Below are 23,624 nucleotides of genomic sequence, written 5' to 3' on the forward strand. Positions count from 1 at the left end.
CCCATATTTATAATGTTAACTTCCTAACCTCCTGGATAAAACTAACAATCGAGTTCACTTTTCTGAAGCTTTCAAAATTTATTCTTTTTACATTTTGGGCCTTTCATAAAAGCTGTGATAAACAGAGAGATTCTGAGGCGTGAGAACAGACTATGCTCTCCTGGAGCTTTCCAGTGTGATGAAAACTGCATTAAATATATGGACATTCTGAGTGGATTTTCTAAGTCAATAAAAACTATATATAGAATGAGTTAAAATATGTATTTAAAAAGACCCAGATTAACTACCTAGGGGGACAAGTGAATGACTTTTGGTTTTCCCATATGGAGAATTTTACTCCGTTTTTCTTTGTGTTGAAGAGTCCAGCACAACCATCACCAGCATCCTTGGCAGCGTGGGCTGTGATGTCAGAGGGAAAAGTGGTCGGATCCGGCATGTTTCACGGGTCGTAGAATGAGAAGAGGGGGAGAGGCCCTCGGTGTTTTGTGGTTGGAGGATGTGAGTGACTATTCTTGGTGGAGCCGTCACCCACATCAGAACCGGAATTCATCAGTGACTTGACATGTTGCCCAACACTCTACGATTGACTTACATTTTCTCATTTATCCTTGGAAAGGTCCAGTGAAGGATACAGAGAACAAACTAGTGGTTACCAGTGGAGAAGGGGCAACACGGGGGCGGGGGAGAGGAAGTGTAAGGCACAAACTATTGGGTGTAAGACAGGCTCAAGGATGTATTGCACAGCTCGGGGAATAGAGCCAATATTTTGTGATAATTGTAAATGCAAAGTAACCTTTAAAAATTGTATAAAATTTTTTAAAAATTTAAATAAATATTGAAAAAAGCAAGTAGAAAAAAAAATCCTGTGAAGTATTTTAACCGTCATTTTCGACCCCCTGGGTAAGTCACATGCCTAGGAAGTCACCCACCTGGGACCTGAGCCCAGGGTGCCCTGAGCACAGTGGCCGCACTCCTGACCATGATGCTCTGCCGCCCGTCCCGTGTCGGCCCCATTCCTAAAACGCACACCCTGAGAGACGCTAGAAAGGGAAGAATTGTAAAAAACCAGTAATGAGCAGGAATGGCTATTTTTAAATGTCTGAGTCATCCGCAGGCTGAGACAGAGCCCAGGGAACAGGAGCATTTGACACTGTGTCCGGATCTGGCCACATCAGCAGCTACATTCTCCCATAGGAACAGGGCACCCGGTGAGGTCGACCTTCGCAGCAACCCTCATAGGCACACAAGCCGTGGTTAGTACCGACACCCTCCCACGCCCTTCAGTTTGGGTCCCCTAAGAGGCTGATGTTGGTGAGTGCTGGTACAGAGAGGAGTATTTTTTGTGGGGAGGACGAATCTATGTGCCCATGTGTACACACACACACACACACACACACACACACACAGATTTATTTTGCTTAAAAGCAGTTTGCTTCTCAGCAGAGTGTCCTCTGGGGTGATTCTCACGTTCCAGGTCAGCTTGAAGAACTGAGGTCCAACCAGAGTGGCGAGGGGTTGCTTCAGGGCGGGGGAGGCTTGGCAGTCCCCCACCTTTGGGTCTTCTCTGCCTTCTGTGATCGGTCTTACTCAGGCAGGGCTGTCCAACCATGGGCCATGCTCCCTCTTTGGGCTGAGCTGTGACCCCCCAAAACATGTTGGAATCCTCACCCCGAGCACCTGTGAATGTGACCTCATTTGGAAACGGGGTCTTTGAAAACGGTTAAGTTAAGATGAGGTCATCCTGGATGATTTGTCCCTGGTGGGACTAATCCAGTGACTGGTGTCTTTATAAAAAGAAGAAATGTGGACACAGAGACAGTCAGGCACACCGGGAAAGGACCATGTGAAGATGAAGACAGAGGTTGGTTTGAGGCATGAACAAGCCAAGGAATGCCTGAGATGCCAGCAAACCCCTAGAAGCTGGGAGAGAGGCTGGAAGAGATCCTCCTCGCTCGGGGTTCTCAGAAGGAACCAAACCTGTTACCCGTTGACCTTGGGCCTCTGGCCTCCAGAACTGTGGGAGAAGACATTTTTGTTGTTTCAGCCCCTCAGTCTGTGGGGCTTTGTTATGGCAGCCCTAGAAAACCGACCCACTCCCCGTAGCTTTAGAATGAAGGTCGAGTCCCAGAACTTTTCACGCTATGCCCACCGCAGGTGGACGCTTGAGTGACAGTTCAGCCCCGGTGTGCTCGTCTGACCAAAGCCCTTGCACTTGCTGGACCGGGCCATTCCTTTGAACACTCCAGCCCTCGTTTTTGATTGGCTGACCCTTACTCACCTCCAAGATCCACTTCACGTAGCTCATCCTCCTGACAGCCTTCTCTGGCTGAGGGGCTGCAGGTGGCCCAGCAGATCACTAATCATCGTCTCTGATGGGCAGACCTGCCTCACTCCAGACTAGGAGTCCCTGTGAGCAGGGACTCTGTGTCTTCAGTGCTAGCAACGAGTCCCCAGTTCACACAACACTCCTCGCTCCATCTGCATCTCCAGATTCTAAGGGTGGTTTTTAAAACGTAGCCATAGGACAGGTAACTAACTGTCTATGTCTAGCCTTTCATTTCAAGTTAACGAGTGAGGTACGTACATTCTTCCATGAGGTTTAGATGAAGCAAAGGAAAATCAAGGTGGAACACTCAGAGTTACTATTCTTTTCCCCTGCTAAACACACAGAATCCATATTTATTCTTTTTTTCCCAGTAGTGAAAGGATGATCACTGATTTTGATGATGGTCTTGTAAACTTTGGTAGTTTTGCAAGTGCTTGTCTCTGTGGATGTAGGTAGAGGGGCCAGGCTGGGATGGGATGCCTTCCGATGCCGCCTTCCTGGGCTGGCACCGTGAGACGGAGACGGGGGAGGCTGAGTGGGCTCACCTTCCCAGCGTCCGAGATCGTTTTGGCTGCAGAACAGAGTTGAGAACATTCCCAAGAGAGAAAACCTCAGTGTAGGTGGAGGGACCTGGAGGGTATCATGCTAAGTGAAATAAGTCAGACAGTGAAACACAAAGAAGCTATGATTTCACTTATATGTGCAATCTACAAGACAAAACCAACAAGCACACGAAACAAAACACAAATAGACTCCTAATTACAGAGAACAAACTGGTGGCTGCCAGAGGGGAGGGGGCTGGAGGACGGACAAGGTAATGTGCAGGAAGTTAAGAGGGACACACTTCCAGCTGTAAGATCCCAGGGATGCAATGTAATATAGGGAAAATAGTCAATAAGATTACTCAGCCATAAAAAGGAAAGGAACAAAATTGGGTCATTTGTAGAGATGTGGATGGACCTAGAGTCTGTCATACAAAGTGAAGTAAGTCAGAAACAGAAAAACAAGTATCGTATATTAATACATGTATGTGGAATCTAGAAAAATGGTACAGATGAACCTATTTGCAGGGCAGGAATAGCGATGCAGATGTAGAGAACGGAAGGGTGGACACGGCGGGGAAGAGGAGGGTGGGATGAACTGGGAGATTAGGATTGACATACATAAACTACAGTGTGTAAAATAGCTAGCAAGTGGGAACCCACTGTATAGCACAGGGAACTCAGCTCAGTGCTCTGGGATGACCTAGATGGGTGGGATGGGAGGGAGGTCTAAGAGGGACGGAATGTGTGTGTTCGTATGGCTGATGCACTTCGCTGTGCAGCAGAAACTAACACAACATTGTAAAGCAATTACACTCCAATAAAAAAAAAAAAGATTGTAAAAACTTTATATGGTGACGAATGGTAGCTGGTCTTACTGTGGTAATCATTTCATAATGTATAAAAATATTGAATCACTATGCTGTACACCCAAAACAATATCCTAGTGTATGTTAATTATTACTTTTTTTTTTTTTTAAAAAGCTGTTGTCCCGGTGGTAGAAGTTCCCCTTCCCGTCCACCTCCAATCCTCATAATATTTTCAATCTTCAAGACAGCCAACTAAGAGTATAAAAAAGATGGAGCCAGACAGGATTTACAAAAGTAACCTGTATTCCAGCCAAAATATCTTTAAAAAGAAATCCCTTCTAAAGGGGGGGACAAACTACATAAGACACAATACACTTAAAATATGTATTGAAATTACAAATCAAACTTTTCCATATGATTCCAAAGTACAAAACACAACATTAAAAGGCATTCAAACAGCTCTTTTATACATCACAGTGTTAGTGGCACAAAACGTACTGACATTTCAAAAACACAAACCAAACTTGTTTTTGTTTTTTTGTTTTTACCACCACTTGTCAAATACATAATGTATACATGTGCATGACTCATTCATGCATATTTTTATACAAGATTAAAATACACCCATGGTAAAATGAGCATGGAATGAAGGAAAGGTCGGGTACCTACCCCTCCCTGAAGGCTGCTGGAATCTCGGAAGACAGGATTGTGCAAACCAAGGACGGGGAGACCACGGGCTTTACACACCCAAACAGCAGGCTCTCCTGGTTAGGATGCACCTGTCATTCTGCTTTAATGCAGCCCCTTCTTTCCAGCAGGCATTTTTGACAATACCAGTCATAACGCTTTATTTTGTTTACTTTCATAAGGGCTTGCGTTAATGATAAGGAATAAACAAGCTTTGGTATTTTTTAAAGAGACCTTCAGGAAGCTTTATACATGCAAAATGTTTTCCCTTGATGATTTTACTGTGATTTATATACACATACCGGGGTATTTATTAATCAACGAGAATCTGAGAAATATACAAAAAACCCACCCTGGTTCTTTCCAATCCTCTCATTTTTAAAGACGACCAAGGGAAAAATGCTCTCTTCTAATGTGCGAAATAACCTTTAACATGTGTAACATAGGAGAGGAAGATAAAATCATCTTGGAGTAATTTTTGCATATCTGGTACTCCCCTTCCCCCGGGAACTGGCCTGGTTGCTAAACCGGTTTTGTGCAATAATACGCTGTAAAGAGAATTTGTTCCCCTTTAAAAAGATGCCAGGGGTGGCGGATATTGGTCCCTCAGTCCGCAGCTCCCCCTGGAGGTGGAGCCGACACTGGTCTGGACGGTCAAAGGCTCTGCGCATGCTCAGGTCCCAGGTCGGTCTCTGCCCCGTGAACATCTACAGAGACGCCTGTGATGGCGCTGGTCCCCCGTGACGATGGCGAGCTCGGCTCGCCAGGCTGAAGGGTGCAGGTCAGGATCAAGCTCGGAGACCAGGCACGGCCGGGGAGACCTCACGGCCTCGTCAGTTACCGAAGGGACTCAGAGAACCCCACCCGGACAGTGGCAGGGTCAGCCGTGGTCTGTCTCCGTCCTCTTCCTCCCCTCGTCCCCAGATTTAAAGGCCTCTAAATGAATAAACAGACGTGTGCTTCCAGAGACTTTTCCTGCTGACTTTCCAGAGTCAGCAGGAAAACCACCTGTAAAAGTGTCATTTTTAATCAAGACCACCTCCTAAGCATCGAATCCCCAGGTTTTACTGGGAGGGACAGCAAGGTCAAAACCCAAACCGCGGGCCACCTTCCCACATCCTGTTTACATCTGACATCAAGCCTGGTTCATACTGCGTCCCCACAAACAATGGGATGGCATTCCTCCCTGAACGAAAAGGAGTCAGATGGGGGCGATGCAAGTCTATGGAATGATCTCAGTGCGATCCCGCTGGTATCTTTCTAGGGAGTAGACAGTTTTAGTTTTGTTTTTACTGAATCAGACTGAGCATTCTGAGGCATGCTTGATGCAAAACCTCAGAGCAAGTAGGTGCTGCTTTGGCCCCGGCCGGCCCCAGAATCTCCGGTGTTCCCTACCTGGGTCAAACCACGTGCTATAAGCCTGTCAGAGGTAAAGGCACAGGGATGTTTGGTGCTCTGGATGTGCATGATTTGCCCAAGGACTCTTCTAGGAGAGACAAGACAGCCCGACTCGCTAGGAATAAAGGGACCTGAGTGCTGACCCAGGGAATGCAACCTCTCCAAAGGCTCTGGTTCCCACCCCAAATGAGGGGGTACTACGGTATGGACGTCTGTATGCAACGGGCAGTAGCGAGCGCAGGCAGGATGACCTGGGATGATGAAGACCTGCTCCGTGGACCACTGGACACGGGCCACAAGCCTGCTGTATTCCATACGAATTTGAAAGCGCACTCACAGATCGCGATGTGGTCTCACACCTGGGCCACCAACCTCATCTTCAGGCCTCACGGAGTTGTCACTCTCTCCAGAAAAGCCATTCTACCTCCGGGCCCGATCAAGACATCTCAAGCTACAGAGACCTGGTGCTCAGGCTTCATCCGGAAAGACGGTCCCAGGCATGTTCTTATTGTTACTGAGTTTTCAAACTGCAATTATAAGGAGGATATTTTGCATGTAATTTTGACACAGACTGGGTTCCTAAATGGCTTCAGTTTCAAAAAGAAAATCAATACTAGAGGGGAAGAGTGAGGTGAGCCTGTGTCTCCTAACTGATGAAATGTTAGGAAATAAAGACATCTCTCTACGGGAACCAGGACCTGAGACAGGTACACAAACGCAGAAGTCAAGGATGTAAAACACCACCACACTTTACAGATGTGCTTGCCACAAGCAAACAACTGAGATAAAAGTCAGGGTTTGTTTTCATTTTACTCCTTTGTGGAATGCTTAGTAAGCTTTAAAAAAAGTTCCACCACGATAAATCTACAACATTTGCCTTTCTACTATGTTTAGAAGTCCCAAGTTGGATGCAATCAGTTTGCCCTTTAAAAGCCTTTATTAAAGTCAACTTTCTGTAAAGAACACACTGTCCAAAGGCAATTGATGGAGTTCCGTGTGTCTTACTGATCCGGGCATCCTGCTGCCATGGTAATAGACACACACAGCCTGTAAAAGACCAATCAAAATAACTAAGTGAAATGGAAGATTTTTTTCAGCAGGGTAAGCAAAATGGTAAGCAACAGGATTTGGAACTACGATGATGTCTCCAAATTAACTTAGTCATTACAAAAACTGTGAACCTCCAGAAGCTTCTCCCCCAGGCCCTGGGAGCCCCCCAGCCCTGATAGGAGGCCCCCCTTCTGGGCATCAATGTCACTATTTGCTTGGTTTTTGTCTGCTTGAGGAGACTGAGGCTACCGCCAAACCACAGGGATTCTCAGCAGAACTATTTCCAAGTAAAACATTTGGTTTCCGAAGACATGAAAAAATATTTACTGACACTTGGGTGAAAAGAGAGGAGCCCTGTGAGCTGAGCTGAATCACCAGAGAGAGAAAAACAAAAGGCAAACCTAAGGATGGACATGTTCCTTCAAATGCATCAGTATTTTCAAAGAAATGCAACGATACAGGAAACACGTTGATAACAGTACACAGCTTACAGCATCCAAAAAGTCTCCACAAGTTTCAAGAAAAACACAAAGAGCGCATAAGGCTTTCTCAATCTCCTGAAAAGTGGCCGAGCCAGAAAGGTCATTTAACCATAACTTCTTAAAATGCACATTTCAAGAAAAGGCATAGGATGGTTTCAATGCACCTTGTTGATTTTTCACTACTCAGTTGGAAAAAAAAAAAAAAAAAACCTTCTAAAAAGGATTTTACTAAATGCCATTAGTAATAAAAAGAGTTGTCATAAACAGAGTGCTTTTCTCAAGTCAGAACACTTGGATTCTGTCTGAAGTGAGAGGCGATCCTTAAAAGACTTCTTCTCTCAGCAACGTGGCGCCAGCTTGAAGCCAAGGAGGAGACGGACAACATTCTGCGAGAGAAGGTCTCCTAAGCAACACCAGATGTTCCTAGTCTACCACTACCTGGTGCTCCATACAGCAGCTCCCTTGTCAAGTCTGCAGAGACCGACCGACTCTGTGGGACGTGCCCCACCCATGCCAGCCTTGCCTCCCCCATGCCGGGGTGACGGCACCTGGGGCCTCCGCCAACGATCTGATATCAGTCCCTGAAATCACGGCATCCGGCGTGACACTGTGAAGCTCAATGGGGCACATAAGGCAAGAAAGATGTTTAGTGAGAGGGGGACGGCGGGTGGGGATGGGAGAGAACCACGCTTCCCGGAGGTGGGGTCTTGTTCCAGCAGCACGCCTTCCTCTAGGTGGGCAGGGGGTCATCGTCGCCTTTACTGCACTTGCACTTGCAGCAAAGTACAAACGGAGTGGCCAGGAGCAGGAAAGGCGAGGCCACCAAGAGCAGTAGCCCAAATCCAGCAAAAATGCCCACAACCTGCAAGAAGGAAACAGAGGAGCAGAGGGTGAGTTGGCTGGTCTGTAGGTTCGATAGCTAAAGTATAAACCACACAACCACCCACGCATCCATCACCCACCCACCTATATCCACCCATCTATCCATCCACCCATCCATCCATCCATCCACTCATCCATCACCCACCCATCTATATCCACCCATCCATCCATCTACCCATCCATCCGTCTACCCATCCATCAACCCACCTATATCCACCCATCTATCCATCCATCCATCCATCCATCCTCCACCCACCTATATCCACCCATCTATCCATCCATCCATTCATCCACACATCCATCCACCCCGTCCATCCCATCATCCACCCACTTATATCCATCCATCCATCCATCCATCCACCCATCCATCACCCACCCACGTATATCCATCCATCTATCCATCCGCACACAACATCCACCCATCTTTCCATACATCTGTCATCTCTCCATCTACTCGTCCATCCACCCATGCATGCTTCCATCATCTACCACCTATATCATCCCTCCATCCATCCATCAGTCCATCTATTCATCCACTCATCATCCATCATCATCCATCTATCCAGCATCCACTCACCTACCCATCCATCCATCTATCCACATTTCCTTCCCTTCACTTCCTTCCTTTCACTCCCTCTTCCCTTTTTTCCCTTTTTTTCTTCCTTTCCCTTCTCTTCCCTTCCCTCCTTCCATCTAAATACCCAAACCTCCATCCAATTATACATCCAGTTAACCAACAAGCTTCCTCTGAGCCAAACGCTGTACTAGGTGTGGCAAACACAGAGGCACATTAGATCTTGGCTCTCAAGGACCACCCAGTCTGGTGGAAAGAGACCATGATTACAACTGATAATAATACACTTTACAAAAACTGCCATTGGGTTCCAGGGTGTAAAGGGAGCTCAGGAGCCAGACACCTACATCTCCAGGGGCAGGAGACTTTGCATGCAATGGGAAATGGTTGAGATTATAAGGATTATGAGGAGGCGGGTGGTAAACAAAAATGAGTCGGAGAAGGCATTCCAGGTGGGAGAACAGAAAGGCACAGGCATGGTGCATTAGCGGGTGACCAGACCTGTGTTATTCCTGGAGTTTAAAACCCAACATTTACTGTTAGGAATTTTGATTTTTTAAAAAAACATATGTTTATCCCTAGGTATGAGTAAATGCCGAAGGAAATAAGCCTCAAATGTAGACATACTGTCATTCAAATCAGGCAGTGAGGCTGGACAAAGAAGCAAGGGGGGTTGTTCTTTAACTGGTCCCCTCCACCAGCTGCTAGAGCCCAGAATCGGAATCCGAAGGTGGAGTTCGTCCGCCACCTAGTGTTCAGAGCGATAAATACATGAACCCCTTGGGCTCATGGTTCTAATCCTGACTCAGTGTGTTCACCTCTCTGGGCTTCAGTTTTCTCAATTATAAAATAAGCAGATGAAGTAAAAGATCTCCGAGAGCTAGTATCAGCTCGGAAGTATGATGCTACACTACAGCATCACAGCAGCGTGAATGAAACTACACCCTTAGATTTTGCCGGAAAACCATCTCACACACACACACACACACACACACACACACACACACGCACACACCATGTTGTGTTTCTAAATTAGATTGTGCTCATGCTAAGAATCTGTGTTTTCTGCCGACTGGCTGAGTCCATTTGTCTGAACATGATGTCAATGGTGGAACTACGTGGTGTGGATTCAGATCATGCTATGTTAAGATCACGCACGCAGATATTTCAGAACACATAAAACCCCCCAGGAGGGCGTCACTGATCTGCAGGGCACCGTGAATAACCTCGACCACCTGGGGCACTTTCTCAGTCTCTGGGGAGCCAGGGACTCTTGCACCAATAACACACCAAAATCCTTCACCAAATGCTCACATTCTTGGTCAATGAGAAAGACACCATCTTCATTTTCACTCAGGCTATCTTGTCTCTTTCTTTGCATGCCATTGAACAAGCGATGTTACCCAGTGGGTCCCAACTGGTGATGGGAGGATACAGATATTGTCAGAAGGAAGTCAGCCAACAATAAAGAATGAGACAGGAAGCAAATACCTCACAACAAAAATAATCACTTAGGGGCTTCCCTGGTGGCGCAGTGGTTGAGAATCTGCCTGCCAATGCAGGGGACACGGGTTCGAGCCCTGGCCTGGGAAGATCCCACATGCCGCGGAGCAGCTAGGCCCGTGAGCCACAATTACTGAGCCTGCGCGTCTGGAGCCTGTGCTCCCAACAAGAGAGGCCACGATAGTGAGAGGTCCGCGCACCGCGATGAAGAGTGGCCCCCGCTTGCCGCAACTAGAGAAAGCCCTCGCACAGAAACGAAGATCCAACACAGCCAAAAATAAATAAATTAATTAATTAATTTAAAAAAAAATCACTTAGTGAGCATCTTATAAGTACGTGTCAGGCAGAAATGATACACTGTAGGAGACAGAAGGATAAAGAAGGAATCACGGTGAAACGGGGATTATTCATACTGGCAAACCCTGATTTAAAGGAACGGCTAACCAGTCAGACAGTTTCTCAAGAGGTACACTCGTTCCGAGCAGGACACAGTTTGTGTGACCATCATAAGCCCCTGTGCACAGCCTGGTGGCTCTGCCTTAACAAATGTCCAATATGTGTTTATAGGATAAACCAGTTCAATGGAATCTAGTAGCTTCTGAATCCTTTCCCCCCAGTTCTGTGACAAAACCACTCCAGGGCTTGGGAACACTAACCCAAGTCAGAGAGATGGTAAGATGAACGGGACACATTTAATTCACTGAAACTTGGCATCGGACACAGCCCGGGTGTCTGCTGCGCCCAGGCCTGACTGCGCAGAGGCCGGGTCATTGGCCGAGGGCTGTGCTGGGGTATATGGGGGCTGCTCCCATGTCTCTTCCCAGTTCTCCATCCAATGACATCACCTTGGCAACTTGAAACATCACCAAGCCATCCTGGGGGTGCTGACGCCACAGAAAGCGACCGACCCTACAAAGTCGGCCTGCCCCCTGCCGCCCCATGGCCGGTTGTTGAATGTTCTCACTACGCTGGCCCTGTGTGTGTTTTGAGGCAGGGGACGAATGAGCTAAGAGGGCCGGTGGCAGCTGCGTCGTTTACGTGGAACGTTTACTGATCGCTCCCACTGCAGTCATCCTCGCCCCACCACAGAGCTCCTCTTTTCTCTGCTTAATGAACATTTGCTGTTCTGAACTGGATAGAGTGCGAGGGAATTACGGTCTGCTTTTGTCCTCTGAGAGAATGGGTTCTCCTGTTGGGAGGAGGAGATGGACGCAGATAATGAAAAACTTCTGCACAAAAACAGAGTCAGGAAACTGAAAACAGCCTCAGGACACTGAAAACAGCCTCAGGAGAGGCGGCAGGTCCCGCAGGAGTCAGGCAGGTGGAGACGGGGACCTGATAAGGGAGTGACGGAAAGCCGTCTCTGAGGATGGGACCGCCGAGCTGCTGTCCGAAGGAGAAGGACCCCAGCAGGGAAGGTGAGGACGGCTACCCGTGCAGGGAGGCTGGGAGTAGCGTTCGGGGAGCAGGAAGGAGGTGATGTGGCCGGAGTGGAGGGGTGCTGGGGGGAGTGGGAACCCTGGGGGCGGCCCAGGTCTTTTGTTTAGAAGATACGGAAGCTGGGGGTGCGCTTCCCGAAATGAGGGAGACCTGGAGGAGGAGGCGATCTTGAGGGAAAGTGTAAACTTCTGTTCACGCCTGTTCTATCTGAAATGTACCGTTAGACCTCCAAGTGGAGGCGCTGGCAGCCAGGTGGGCACGGAGCTGGGAGTTCGATGGGGCCGCCAGGTCGGAAACCGAAGTGAGGCAGACATGGCCTTGCAGTCCCGGGGGGGCGTGGGCTCTAGGAATGCACACAGAGGGCTGACACGACGTCCCCTCCCTGCCGTGGTCACAAGCGCGGGTCCCACCTCCCTATAAACGTAGAATAATGAAACCATGGTTGACCCTGGATAATAATCCAGTCCAATTTTCTCATTTCACCAATGCAAAATCTATGGCCAAAGAGCGATTCCAAAGGCCCCAGTACTTAAGCCACAGATGACTTGGCGTCTAGTTCAAGTACAAGACATGACTTGTGTGTATTTTCCTGAGCATAGCGAAAAATACCCTCCGAACAGGTGACTGCGCGAGGCCCCTGCCTGTGGCCCGGCCCGGGGGGCTGAGTGAGGGCACCTCCAGCACAGGTGAGCACAGACACCAGCAACCAGCCGCGTGTTAAATGCCGCCCTCGGGCTAAAAGTGAGCTCTCTCTACAGGCAGATGGGTCTCCTGTTCAGAAGGAAAGGAAGAGCCAGCGTGGGTGAGACCCCCCTTGTCAGGTGCTGGCCTCCTAAGGAAGAAGCTTCACTTGACTGAGAAAGGAATGCCGCCCTTGTCTCTTACGCATGATGGCTGATCACTGGAACAGCACTGGGAAAGGCAAGGGGCGCTCCACAACAAGCGTGTTTCCAGAGGATGTTCGCAAAGGCAGGTGGAAGGTCTGGGCCGCGACCCCTCAGTGTGGTCAGGGACGGGGGCAGAATTAGGACGTGCAGAGCCGGGCACGGACAAGACAGGGAGACAGAGGAGTGGGTGACGAGGACCAGGACAGCAGCGGGGCCGCAGCAGGGCCAGGGAGAGGGACACAGCACAGCTGGGGGGCTTCCGTCCCGAAGGCCAGGCAGTGACGAGGAGAAAGAGGGGAGGGGGGCTGCGGAGAGAGACCCAGAGTCGGGCCATGGAATGGGGGCCTGCCCGCCGTCCCAGAGCATCTGAACATCAGCGCCTACTATGACCCCTGGGCGCTCGGGAGACACTGAATGCAATTTTCCTCAGTAAATTGATGGAAGACAATCAAGCCTGCATTTCTGCTTAAGAGACTTGGTGCTAAATACAAAGTAAAACTCTACTCGCGGATCGTTGACGAAGCAGGTGATGAACATGCCCTGAGCCAGAAGCCCGTCTGATGGGTAAGGGAATGGAGGCCACCAATCGGACGGAAAACCAGGAGACTCACAAGGGAAATGAGGACTTTCTCAGCTTCCACGTGGATGCTCTTCCTCTAAAAGCGAATTACGAGAGCGAACGTTCCTTTCAGTAATGGAGATTCTGTATCTTGTGCTGGGAGGTGGTTCTAACTATGAAAACTGAAGGCTTAAGAGCAAATTGGTCTTGTGATTGTACACGAATGTCTGCTCTGGGTGGGGCTCTTCCACTGCACACCATGTCCCTCGCTAATTCCCAAGCCTCTGGCCTTCGTTCCTGGTTTATATGCCACACACTTTGCTAGTTTTTGTGACTCCCTTACTTTCCTTTTGACACTGTTCACTCATATTTTATTGTTTACCCCAAATCCAGCACTAATGTGTGGACATCTGTCTACAACCCTGCGTGTCTCCAGGGCTCCTCACACCCCAAGGAAGAGACCCCTGCACCCCGAGTGCCTTTGTTCAATTCCACCAGCACCGAGAGGGGCCTGAGATCGGGGAGGGGGGGGCTTCCTTTGTCCATGTGGCTCAGAGCTGGCACTCAGCAGGTGCCCCTGGCAGGTGCCGACCGACGATGCTGAGAGAGGCTGGTGGGGGGTGCCCCCAGGCTCCGTCCTCTACAACCGGGGAGGCTACGGACCCCCGTCCAGGCTTCTGCGCTTCTCAAGGGCCCGTTCTCTAAATGACTGTTACCAGGAACTGCAGCTGTTCCAGGACCCCAGGAACACGTGACTCACTCCCGAGGATAAACGGGCACGAGGGCTGAGGTGTGAGCGCCCAGCCCAGCCTTGTTATCGGGCAGGGTGACAACGGTTTCCCCGGCTCTCACGCTCTCCTGGGAAGCTTGCCACGGCTCCGGCCGCCATGCTCTTAGGGAGCTCAGGCCACGTGGAGAGGCAGCTCCTTATTCAGAAAGAGGGTCTTTACAGAGGGAATCAAGTTAAAATGACATTACCAGGATGGGCCCTGATCCATTACGACCGGTGTCTTCATCCAAAGGGAAGTTTGGACACAGAGACAGGTGTGCACAGAGAAAGATGAAGTACTGGAGAGACGCCCCTGGGAGCCGGGAGCTAGGACTGTGGGGAATGGCCAGGAGCCAGGAAGAGGCAGGAGGGCCCCTCCTACAGGTTTCCGAGGGAGCCCTGCCCACACCTGACTCCAGACTCCTGGCCTCTAGAACCGCGAGGGAGTCTATTTCTGTTGTTTGGGGTGCTTTTTTTACACAGCAGAGGTGGAGGGGCGAGCACTGGAGCTGGCCGTACTGGCCAGGAGGACGAAATAAAATGCAGCTAAAATCCACTCTCCACACCGAGGTCGGCAGACTGGCCCTCGGGCCAGATCCGGTCCACAGTCCGTTTTGTTTAGTTTGGTTCTTACAACTTTATGGAGCTATAACTCACATACCTCGCAACTCACCTATTTAATGCACAATTTGATGGTTTTTACTGCACTCAGAATTGTGCAACCTTTGCCACAGTCAGTGCTACCACTTGATTGTTTAAAGCGTTTTCCTGGAATGCAGCCATGGGCCTTTGTTGACATACTGTCTGCCGCAGCTGCTTCCCTACCAGGCAGAGCTGATAGTTGCAACAGAGACCTTATGGCCTGCAAAGCCAGGACCGTCTACTGTCCGGCCACCTGTGGACTCATCAGCCCTGCCACGTGGTCTGCAGTGAGGATCACCGAAGAAGCACAGTTACGGGTGGTCTCTTTCTATTCCCACAAAACTGCCTGAGTCTCTGTTCCTGCATCTCCCAGACAGCCTGCTTCAAGGCTGTGCTGAGAAATGCCGAGAATGTGGTAATGATCGGAGCCCATCAAGGCTCTTCCCCGCACCCAGGAGCTGGCGCACACCTGGGTCCTGCCTGCAGCTCCCCTCGGTGGGCTGCCCCCGCGCCCAGAGCACACCCCGAAGATCGCACCTCAGCCTGCAAAGCCCGTGGGGTCAACTCTGATCATCTCTGACCACTGCTGCCTCCTGCTGCTCTGTCCCCACGGACCTTTATGCCATAGTTCTGCCCATCAGCCCATCTCCGTCCCCCCTGCCTGGACTGTCCCCTCTACCTTGTCCCACCTACTCCCACGGCCAGCTCCCCAAAACTCAGTGCTCGGTCATAAGCATCACCTCCAACAAGCCTTCCCAGCCACACCATCTAAAAGACCCCTCCCCAGTCACACCTCCCCTATAGCTGAATTCACGTCATGTACATATACATTATCTGTCCCTACATGGAATGTGGGTTCCTTCAGAGAAGGATGCATCTATCTTATTCACTGGAGTATATCCAGCTCCTAGAATACTGCCAGGCACACAGTAGGAAATAAATATGTGTTGAAAGTATGAATAACCGCACCAGCTGCACAGACATCACCACCCAGGGACCTTTCCATTCTTTCCCTCTTACCCTTCTCTGTGACTAATTTGCTCACCTGGGAGCCTCTATGGAAAGCTCTTCCATTAAAGGCCATGCAAGGATTGACTAAGCACAGCGGGTCATTACCAAGGTCAAGAGTAGGTGCAAGCAATCGAAAGCCTGATGTTGAAGAATCATCACGGGCTAAGTGTGGTGCCTATTTATTCCAGGCCTACTGAAAGCATAATCTTAGTCCGGGAAAAATTCAGGCAGGAACCCCATTTACTAGCTGTTTTTCTATATAACAGACCTTGGACCAACTGGCAAGTCTCCTGGAAACCCCACACACGTGTACACACACAGTCTCTCTCCCTCTCTCCCCCCGGAGGTCAGAGTTCGAGGTGAGCAGCCTCCTACCTGTGTCCGATGCCAGATGACAGATGCCCTGGAATGGCCCAGCTTGTTCCTGCAGGGCCCTTTATCGTAATGGATCAGGAGGAAGTCATCCTGAGAAGGAAGAGAAAGAACAGGGGTGGGTGGGAGAGTCCTCTCTGTTTAGTGAATGAGTCCTGCCTGGTCCCAGTTTCTTTTTTTTTTTTTTAATAAATTTATTTATTTTATTTATTTATTTTTGGCTGAGTTGGGTCTTCTTTGCTGCGCACGGGCTTTCTCTAGTTGCGGCGAGCAGGGGCTACTCTTCATTGCGGTGCGCGGGCTTCTCATTGTGGTGGCTTCTCTTGTTGCGGAACGCGGGCTCTAGGCACGTGGGTTTCAGTAGTTGTGGCACACAGGCTCAGTAGTTGTGGCGCATAGGCTTAGTTGCTCCGCGGCATGTGGGATCTTCCCGGACCGGGGCTGGAACCCGTGTCCCCTGCGTTGGCAGGCGGATTCTCAACCACTGCGCCATCAGGGAAGCCCCCAGTTTCTTTTTTTAAAGCTCAAATTGGCGATGTGAGAGAACGAGGACGACAGCAGAGGAAGAACGTACACCCAGAGGGGGCTGCTGCCACCCCAGGTCCCCGTGAGTCCCCAGGCTCTCCCTCCTCCGTGGCGCGTCCCCGACAGACTGCTCAGGGGCCACTAGAGGGAGCCCTGCTCCAGCGTCGGTCTCTGCCCCAGCCCGGCTCCCCGCCCCCCGGGCTCAGGCACTCCGTGCTGATGCAGGCCTTCTGAACAAGTAGGTCAGGGGCTCCCCCAGCCCTGGCTGTGCTTTACTCCCCAGAGTCTCTGCCTGTGCATCTTCCCGCCACCCTGGCAGGATTATTCCGGGATGAAATGACTTCCTTTATGTCTGCTCCATCCTCCTCGCCCTGAAAGTGCCTCCTCTCAGCTCAGACCAAGAAAATGTTCTCAGTTCTCAAGAGGAGACCCGCCCTCCACCTAACAGTTCCTCGGACTGTCTAGAAGTGAGAGGGAGCTCGAGGGAACGTCCTGCCCACCCTACCACCTCCAGATGTCCTCACATCGCACCTCCATCTCCAATCACCTTCCCCTGACAATCTTCACCAGACCATCAGGGTCCTGGAGCTGGGACCCTGAACTGATGTCAGCCTCTGTAACCACGTCCCCGGCTCGGTGCTCGGCCCCCAAACCTCAGCAAGCAGTGACCGAGGTGCAGGAGTGGGTTTTCTGGACAAAACCCTCTGCTTCTCCATGTACAGGAGGTGCCATTTTCTCTCCTATTGTCCATAAAAAGAACCAGCTCAGTAAACAGCACAAAAGAGAGGCCGATGCTGTTTGTTCACTTAACTGAGGCTGTAAACTGAGCTTCTTTTTGAGAAGAGGGGAAATAAGCACAAGGCCCAGGGTGTCTGAGACGGGAAGTCACTCCTCCGAGGGCCGGGCAGAGCCGGTGGCGGTGGTGTCCTTTGGCCCTTCGCGGCCCCGCTGGGTGGTCCTCCCAGGGAGCCCCCCTCTCATCCTGAGAGCCGCCGGCCTCCAGTCTGATGATTTCATAGGTCGGCCTCGCGGAGCCTGAACCCACGCTGGAGCATCCGGAAATCCTGGCCTTCTGGGGGTTGTAGCGAGGGCCCAGACTGCCACCCCCGACTCACCCCCTGTCCTAGACCCTCATCTGTCCAAGCAAGCACAGGCGCGGGTGAATGCACGCCTCTTCCGGCTGGAGCTTGTCCTCTCTGGGGCCATTTCTCATGACTTCTGTCCACGGAGACTCTCTGTTCCTTGAACTCCTAATTCTGTTTTCTTTCACCCACACACCACGGAGATTAACGTCCCATTTTAAGCCTCATTTTCCCAGGCTGCCTCTCACAGTCTTGCTCTGTAGATGCCTAACAGCCTTTGGATTTGTTTTCTGAAACGCAAGCTGAGCTGCGTCACCCAGCTGAGAAGTCTTCAGGACTCTCGCCTGGCAAAGCTGGACAAACCCAGCTGGACGTTACAGTCACCGGGGCCACCTGGGGAAACGCGGATCCTGACTCCGGGTCGGGGTGGAGGGGGTGCCCAGGTCACAGATGCCCCACATGGCCCTCATCAAGCTGCTGTTGGACCAGTGCTCGGGGGGCACCAGCCCCCGTGCCAGAGGTCCAGCTCTAGCTTGGCACGGAGACCCTGGTCACGTCCCCCGCCTCGGCCAGACACAGACCACGTACAGCCCACATCCTTCCTGACCACGTCCTGTCCTCTGGAGGTGACCCGTCTCCCACACTCTGCCCTCTGCCCGGTCAGCTAACTCCCCATAGCTGTGCCCACACCCCACTCCCACCCCAGACCCAGTGACCCGCCCCAGAGGGGCTGCTGGGGACGCCACACTAGCTGTCTTGTAGCACTGCTCCCTAGGACCTGGTGCTCCCAGGGGCTTCTCAGTCGGGAGGTCACCAGCCCCTCAAGGTCACGGATTTTGCCAGCGACATCCAGGCCTCCATGCGGAGTTGAGTTGCCAACACTCACGGCACGCTTCCTGAGCAAAACAAAAGCCTTCTCCCTAACAAAAGCACTCCAAGATGATTTTACAATATACAAGTGATTTCACCGTGACTTTAAGTTCCTGGATGAAGCCCTTGGGCATACCCACCGCAGGGCCTGCCAGGAACCTAGGTGCGTGGTGAGAGTGAACGTTTCCCTTACATTGTTCAGAGAAGCCTCATCAAGCTTCTGGGTGGAAGCAGAAACAATGGTGCTGGCGAAGGAGAGCACGGTGGCCCAGATGCTCGCAGATAACAATGAATTCCTCAGAGCAGCTCCACCACGGAAGGTTTGAGCCTTCCTGCCCTACTCTGGCCGACAGGGACTGGTCGTACCCAAGCTGCTGGGCCTTAGGGTCGGAAAGACCAGAGAGTGGATGCCGAGTCCATTCCTCACTCCGTCGGTGCTTTGGGGAAAGACGGCTAACCTTCCTGGACTGCTTCCTAAAGTCAGGAAATCATCACTCCACCTCTCACAGAAAGAGTGCCCGTACGGAACAACAGAGGTGTGCAGCGCAAGTCACAGATAGCCTAACCTTCAGCCCACATAAGCATCACTTCATAAATAGGGACCATTGACCACCACCTCCAAAAACGACAGAAGGCGAGCGGGTCCCTTCTGTCTGTGAGCGGTGAATGTTGGGCCCGCGGGGGCAGCAGAGAAGCAGTGCGGTCCTGGGCCTCACGGGTGAGGGCGGGGCCTGGCGGGGGGCAGTGGCAAGGACGAGGATGGAAAGAATCACCCTAAGATGACTGATAACTCCGGGACGTGTACGTGCACAGGAGCCGGTGCTCGGAGAGGAAAATTCCCGAGAGGAGGGAAGGGGGACGCGTAAGCCCCTCCTCCGTCTCAGAAGCTCTGCTGCTTCCAGACACACGTTCACACACTTGTCTTAAGTCACGGCTACTGTCCTTGACTGACCGCTGCAGAGCTGACCCCCTGCCCCTCAGGGTCTGTTTACTGTGGTCACAGGGTCACTTTTCAGCAGCTTGTCATCTACAGAGAAAAACAGGCCACCCTTGGCCCCGAGGACGCTGACTTTCAAGGAGGAAATTGCCCTGTGCTACCTCTGTCCCCGGTCCGGGCAGAGCCAGGACACAACGGGGCCTCTGGCTGGTGGGGACTGTGCTTTAGAGCCAAGTCAGACGGACACACAGACGGACAGAGAGGGTGTCTCTCCAGAGACCAGAGCAGAGAGAGAACAGCTTTGGGCTCAAAGGGGACAGACCTCGGGGAGGTCAAGGTAGCAGGGGAGGTCACAGCAGAAGCAATGCTCCCTCTGGAAGTCTGTGTCTGTCCATTTCTAATACTTCCCCCAAAAAATCTACCAGGAGATTTGATAACATGAGGTAAAACTGGCATTTCATTTCCTTTCCCCTTTAGGAAAAGTTGATAAGGAATTGCAAATTGCAGGCCAGGCTTTAGATAATATAACATAATTTAATAATCAGTTTTCAAAAAAGAGAAATACAGTAAAATGCAAATTACATATATATATTATGTATAATACAGGGAGACTATATATAGCCTATATATGATATATAGAGACTATATATATAATTATATATATGATATATAAAGAAACTATACCCATAAAGCCTCTGAAGGCCCTAAAGACTTTGTAATGCTTTAGACATCATTCTAAACAGCAGAGACAGCGCAGGGTACACTGGGGAGATGGTGGCCGTATGAGGCCAGAAACCTCCATTCTGCCAGGCAGCAGAGGGTCTGTATGTTCTTCTGCCCTGCAGGTGACACGAGCGTCACTAAAGTAACTGCCCCGCGCCCAGCATCCGCGGTCCCCTGCCTCCGTCATCCTTGCTATTCCAGGAACGGCCCCAGCTACGGACTGTTTGCATTCCCCCAAATTCCTGTGTTGAAGCCCTGACCTGCAGTGTGATGGTGCCTGGAGGTGGGGCTGCTGGGAGGTGTTTAGGTTCAGAGGAGGTCATGAGGCTGCGGCCCCCGTGACGGGATTCATGTCCTTACAGGAAGAGGAAGAGAGTCCAGAGCTTCCTCTCTCTGCCAGGCGAGGCCACAGCGAAGGCGGCCGTCTGTACAGCAGGAAGAGGGTCCAGAACCTGATGACGCCGGCACTGATCTCAGACGTCCAGCATCCAGCACGGAGAGATCAACGTCTGTTGTTTCAGCTCCCTGATGTGGGGAGGTGCTGAGATCCTACCCACCCCTTTAACGCCCAGGCTGAACCCCAGCCTGAGCTGACCCTCCGCTCCCAGGGCTCCTGCACAAACTCCCGTCTTTTGATACCACCGCACCCAGGGAGCTCATATTACCATAAATACGCACAGAGAAAACGCCTGACCCTGTAACTTCAGTGAAGCGGCTGGCGCATGCCTCCGGCTCCAGCCCGACCCACAAAGCCCCCCGCCGCGTACTCACGTCCAGGGACTCGAGGCAGTACCAGCAGAAGGCGTGCTTGCAGTTCTTACACATCATCTGTGCACACCCTTCGTCCCGCTCGATGTAGACCTTGCACTTGGGGCAGCGTTTGATGGGCACGTCGTCCTCCTCCAGCGGGAAAGCGGAGCTGCTGAGGGAGAAGCTGCATCAGGGCTGTGCTCAGAGGGCCGGAGGGCCAGGAGACACCTGCCAGCACAGGTTAACCCTGGACGCACCAGCTCAACTAGAGGGACTGAGGTCACCTGTGTTAAATGAAATATGTTGAAACCAAAGAGACTCGAACTCTGGAAAACAATCACCGCAAAACTGGGAAGCAGCCAGTTTGACTTAGGGAAAAGAGCACGGTCAGCACATGTCTACATTTAGATGAGCACAGACGACCCAAAGAAAATAGGGCTGAGAATGGAGGCCTCTGAGTAATGGGAGTACGGTCAAATGTTGTGCCCTTATTCATATAGTTGTGTGCTTTCCTAAGGGTTGATAACACATGGTATGCTCTTCGCCATGATCAGAAAAAAAAAAAAAATGTTAAAAACACACACACACACACACACACACACACACACACACACTAATCGCTTATTATGATCTACTTGGCTTGTCTGTACAAAATTGTTTTCCTGAGGGGTCTGAGCAGGCCCCCAGGGGTGAGCATGGTGGCATTTAAGCCTGGGGTCGAGTGCAGCTCTTCTGCACACAGGCTGGGTGGCAACCTGTCTGAGGCCCAGCCTTCTGGCCAGTGTGAGTGTGACAGATGGCGTTATGCATGTGTGAAGGGCGCAGGGCAGTGCAGGCCTGTGTGAAGTGCCCAGTAAATGGCAGCAATGATTCTATGCTGCTCATAAAAAGACAGCCCAGGTATCTTTTTAGGTTGACTGTAGAACGATGTCCATCCCATGCTATTCATCTTAAAAGACAGCTAAAAATATGGAATCATCTGGAAAAAGAAGCGGTCAAGGGCAGTTATCACTGATTATGGGGCACGTACTGTTTGAACTCACTGCAGCTACTCAATGTCACCAGGAGAAAAATGATTTCCCATTGGGATGAGCAGCCTTTTCAGAACCTAATGCATTCATGAGTATAAATTCACTACAAGTGAGCAAATTCTGGCATCCTGAGTAAATTCTGGCTGAAGGATCTTCCACAAGCATCATAGTGAATGTCAGCCTTAATTATGTCATCACTTTACACGGTTGTCTGAGCATCAGTGAGCTTCCAAACAATTGCAGCCTCAGGGTTTTCCTAAGCTCGGGGCTCCTACACCGTGGGGCATGTGCTCCAGCTTAATAGGTTCTTGTTTCGTTCACTAGTACAAGGTGACCAGGTAAGACGCCCTGGAAAGAAGCAGTACCTCCTCATAGTCAGGGGGTCTGGAGACAGACGTGCAAGCCCTGGTTGGGCTGTGTACATACTATCAGTCTCCACGTCTGCAGACGTGAGGCAAACTGCATCCGTCTCAGAGCGAGTGATGAAGATGTAAAGAGTTTCTCTGTGCTGAGCACATAGAATCCAGCACGTATATAGTAATCACTCAATAAATGCTAGTTGTTAGTAATACTATTACTGAAAGATAATACAACTGTAGCTCAAATTCATCTCTAATTTAACAGCAAACTGCAGACCAGCCTGGCCACACAGAATGTGATTTACAATGAAGCAGGGTTGTCATAACACGTGTTATGACATGTAGCTGGGTAAGCCAGAAAGTCAGGTTTTTTTGGTAAAATCTTTGTTTTTTATATTTTCACAAAATGAGATTTGTGAGTTCTTATTCAAGTTGCCCTTGCGTCAGTTTCTTAGGTTGCACAACCTGATTTTTTTTTTTTTTCATTTTGTTTGTTCTTGTTCTTTCTAAGGTATATCACGGATGATTTAATATACACGTACGTCGTGCCATCGTGACATGATTGCGGTCTTTGGGCAATGACCTCCATGAGACCAGAACACCACAGATGAAGAAATGCTAAGTCGTCAGGCTCCCAACACCCACCACCCTCCACCTTAAGAAGGTTTTATGGACCCCTTCTCCATCCCTCCCAAGAGCAGGACACCGGCTCTTCCTGACTCCGGGTTTCACTGGTTCTTGGAAGGGAGGAGCCCCTCACTCACTAAGTGGGGCCTTCTCTTAAACAGTCACCCGACTGCTTCACGAGGGCACAGCCCCGCCTGCCCTCTACCTGCTTCTTCCCCAGCCTGGAAATCCAGCTCTCCCAGTTATGTGTAATCTGTCACACATGCAGTGTGGCTCTTCTCGCAAAATTATGAAGGATCAAGGCCCTAAGTATAAGTTAAGTGATCATTCTAGCGTTTCATCGCTTGCTGTATGCCGAGATTTGGGGTGACAACGTCCAAACAAACACAAGAGCTCAGCCTAGTGGAGGGATTGGACACATAAACAGATGAACTAACATCCAACAAGGCTGGTGTTGTCATCAATGCAAACGATCTCCATGGGGGACACAGAGAATGGGTCTCCAACCCTGCCCTGGGAACTGGGAAGCTCGACAAAAGAGGGGACATGAGCCACGTCCTCGAAGGTGGCAAGGAGTCCCCAGGGAAAGCAGGAGGGCAGAGAAGGGACATTCCAGGCACAGCACAGAGGTGCAGGCGGCAGGCGACAGGGGTGTGTCCGGCGTCACCACGAGGGTCCCTGGGCAGGTCGAGCTGTGGGGAGAGGGGCGGGGGCAGCAGATGGGGACAGAGGAAGACAGGCTGGTGACACCTTCGGGTGGATGGTGAGATTTACTCCACCAGGAAG

General features: G+C 50.7%; 1 protein-coding gene across 7 annotated transcripts in view; it reads right to left on the minus strand.

The window, feature by feature from the left end:
- Nucleotides 1-6,681: 6,681 nt before the first annotated feature.
- RNF144A (ring finger protein 144A) overlaps nt 6,682-23,624 on the minus strand; it is a 112,852-nt gene continuing 95,909 nt past the window's right edge. For 5 of the 7 annotated variants that reach the window (XM_059942280.1, XM_059942282.1, XM_059942278.1 and 2 more), the window contains 3 exons: nt 20,843-20,993; nt 15,938-16,027; nt 6,682-8,157 (listed from right to left, as the gene is read on the minus strand). In XM_059942280.1, the coding sequence (XP_059798263.1) occupies nt 8,026-8,157; nt 15,938-16,027; nt 20,843-20,993 (373 nt within the window). In that variant the 3' untranslated portion in view covers nt 6,682-8,025. Of the gene's footprint in view, nt 8,158-15,937; nt 16,028-19,958; nt 20,597-20,842; nt 20,994-23,624 lie in introns of those variants that run through there. The other 2 variants (XM_059942283.1, XM_059942284.1) reach the window with 2 other exon arrangements.

Source organism: Balaenoptera ricei, chromosome 13 (assembly GCF_028023285.1).
Source record: "Balaenoptera ricei isolate mBalRic1 chromosome 13, mBalRic1.hap2, whole genome shotgun sequence".
Taxonomy (NCBI): Eukaryota; Metazoa; Chordata; class Mammalia; order Artiodactyla; family Balaenopteridae; genus Balaenoptera; species Balaenoptera ricei.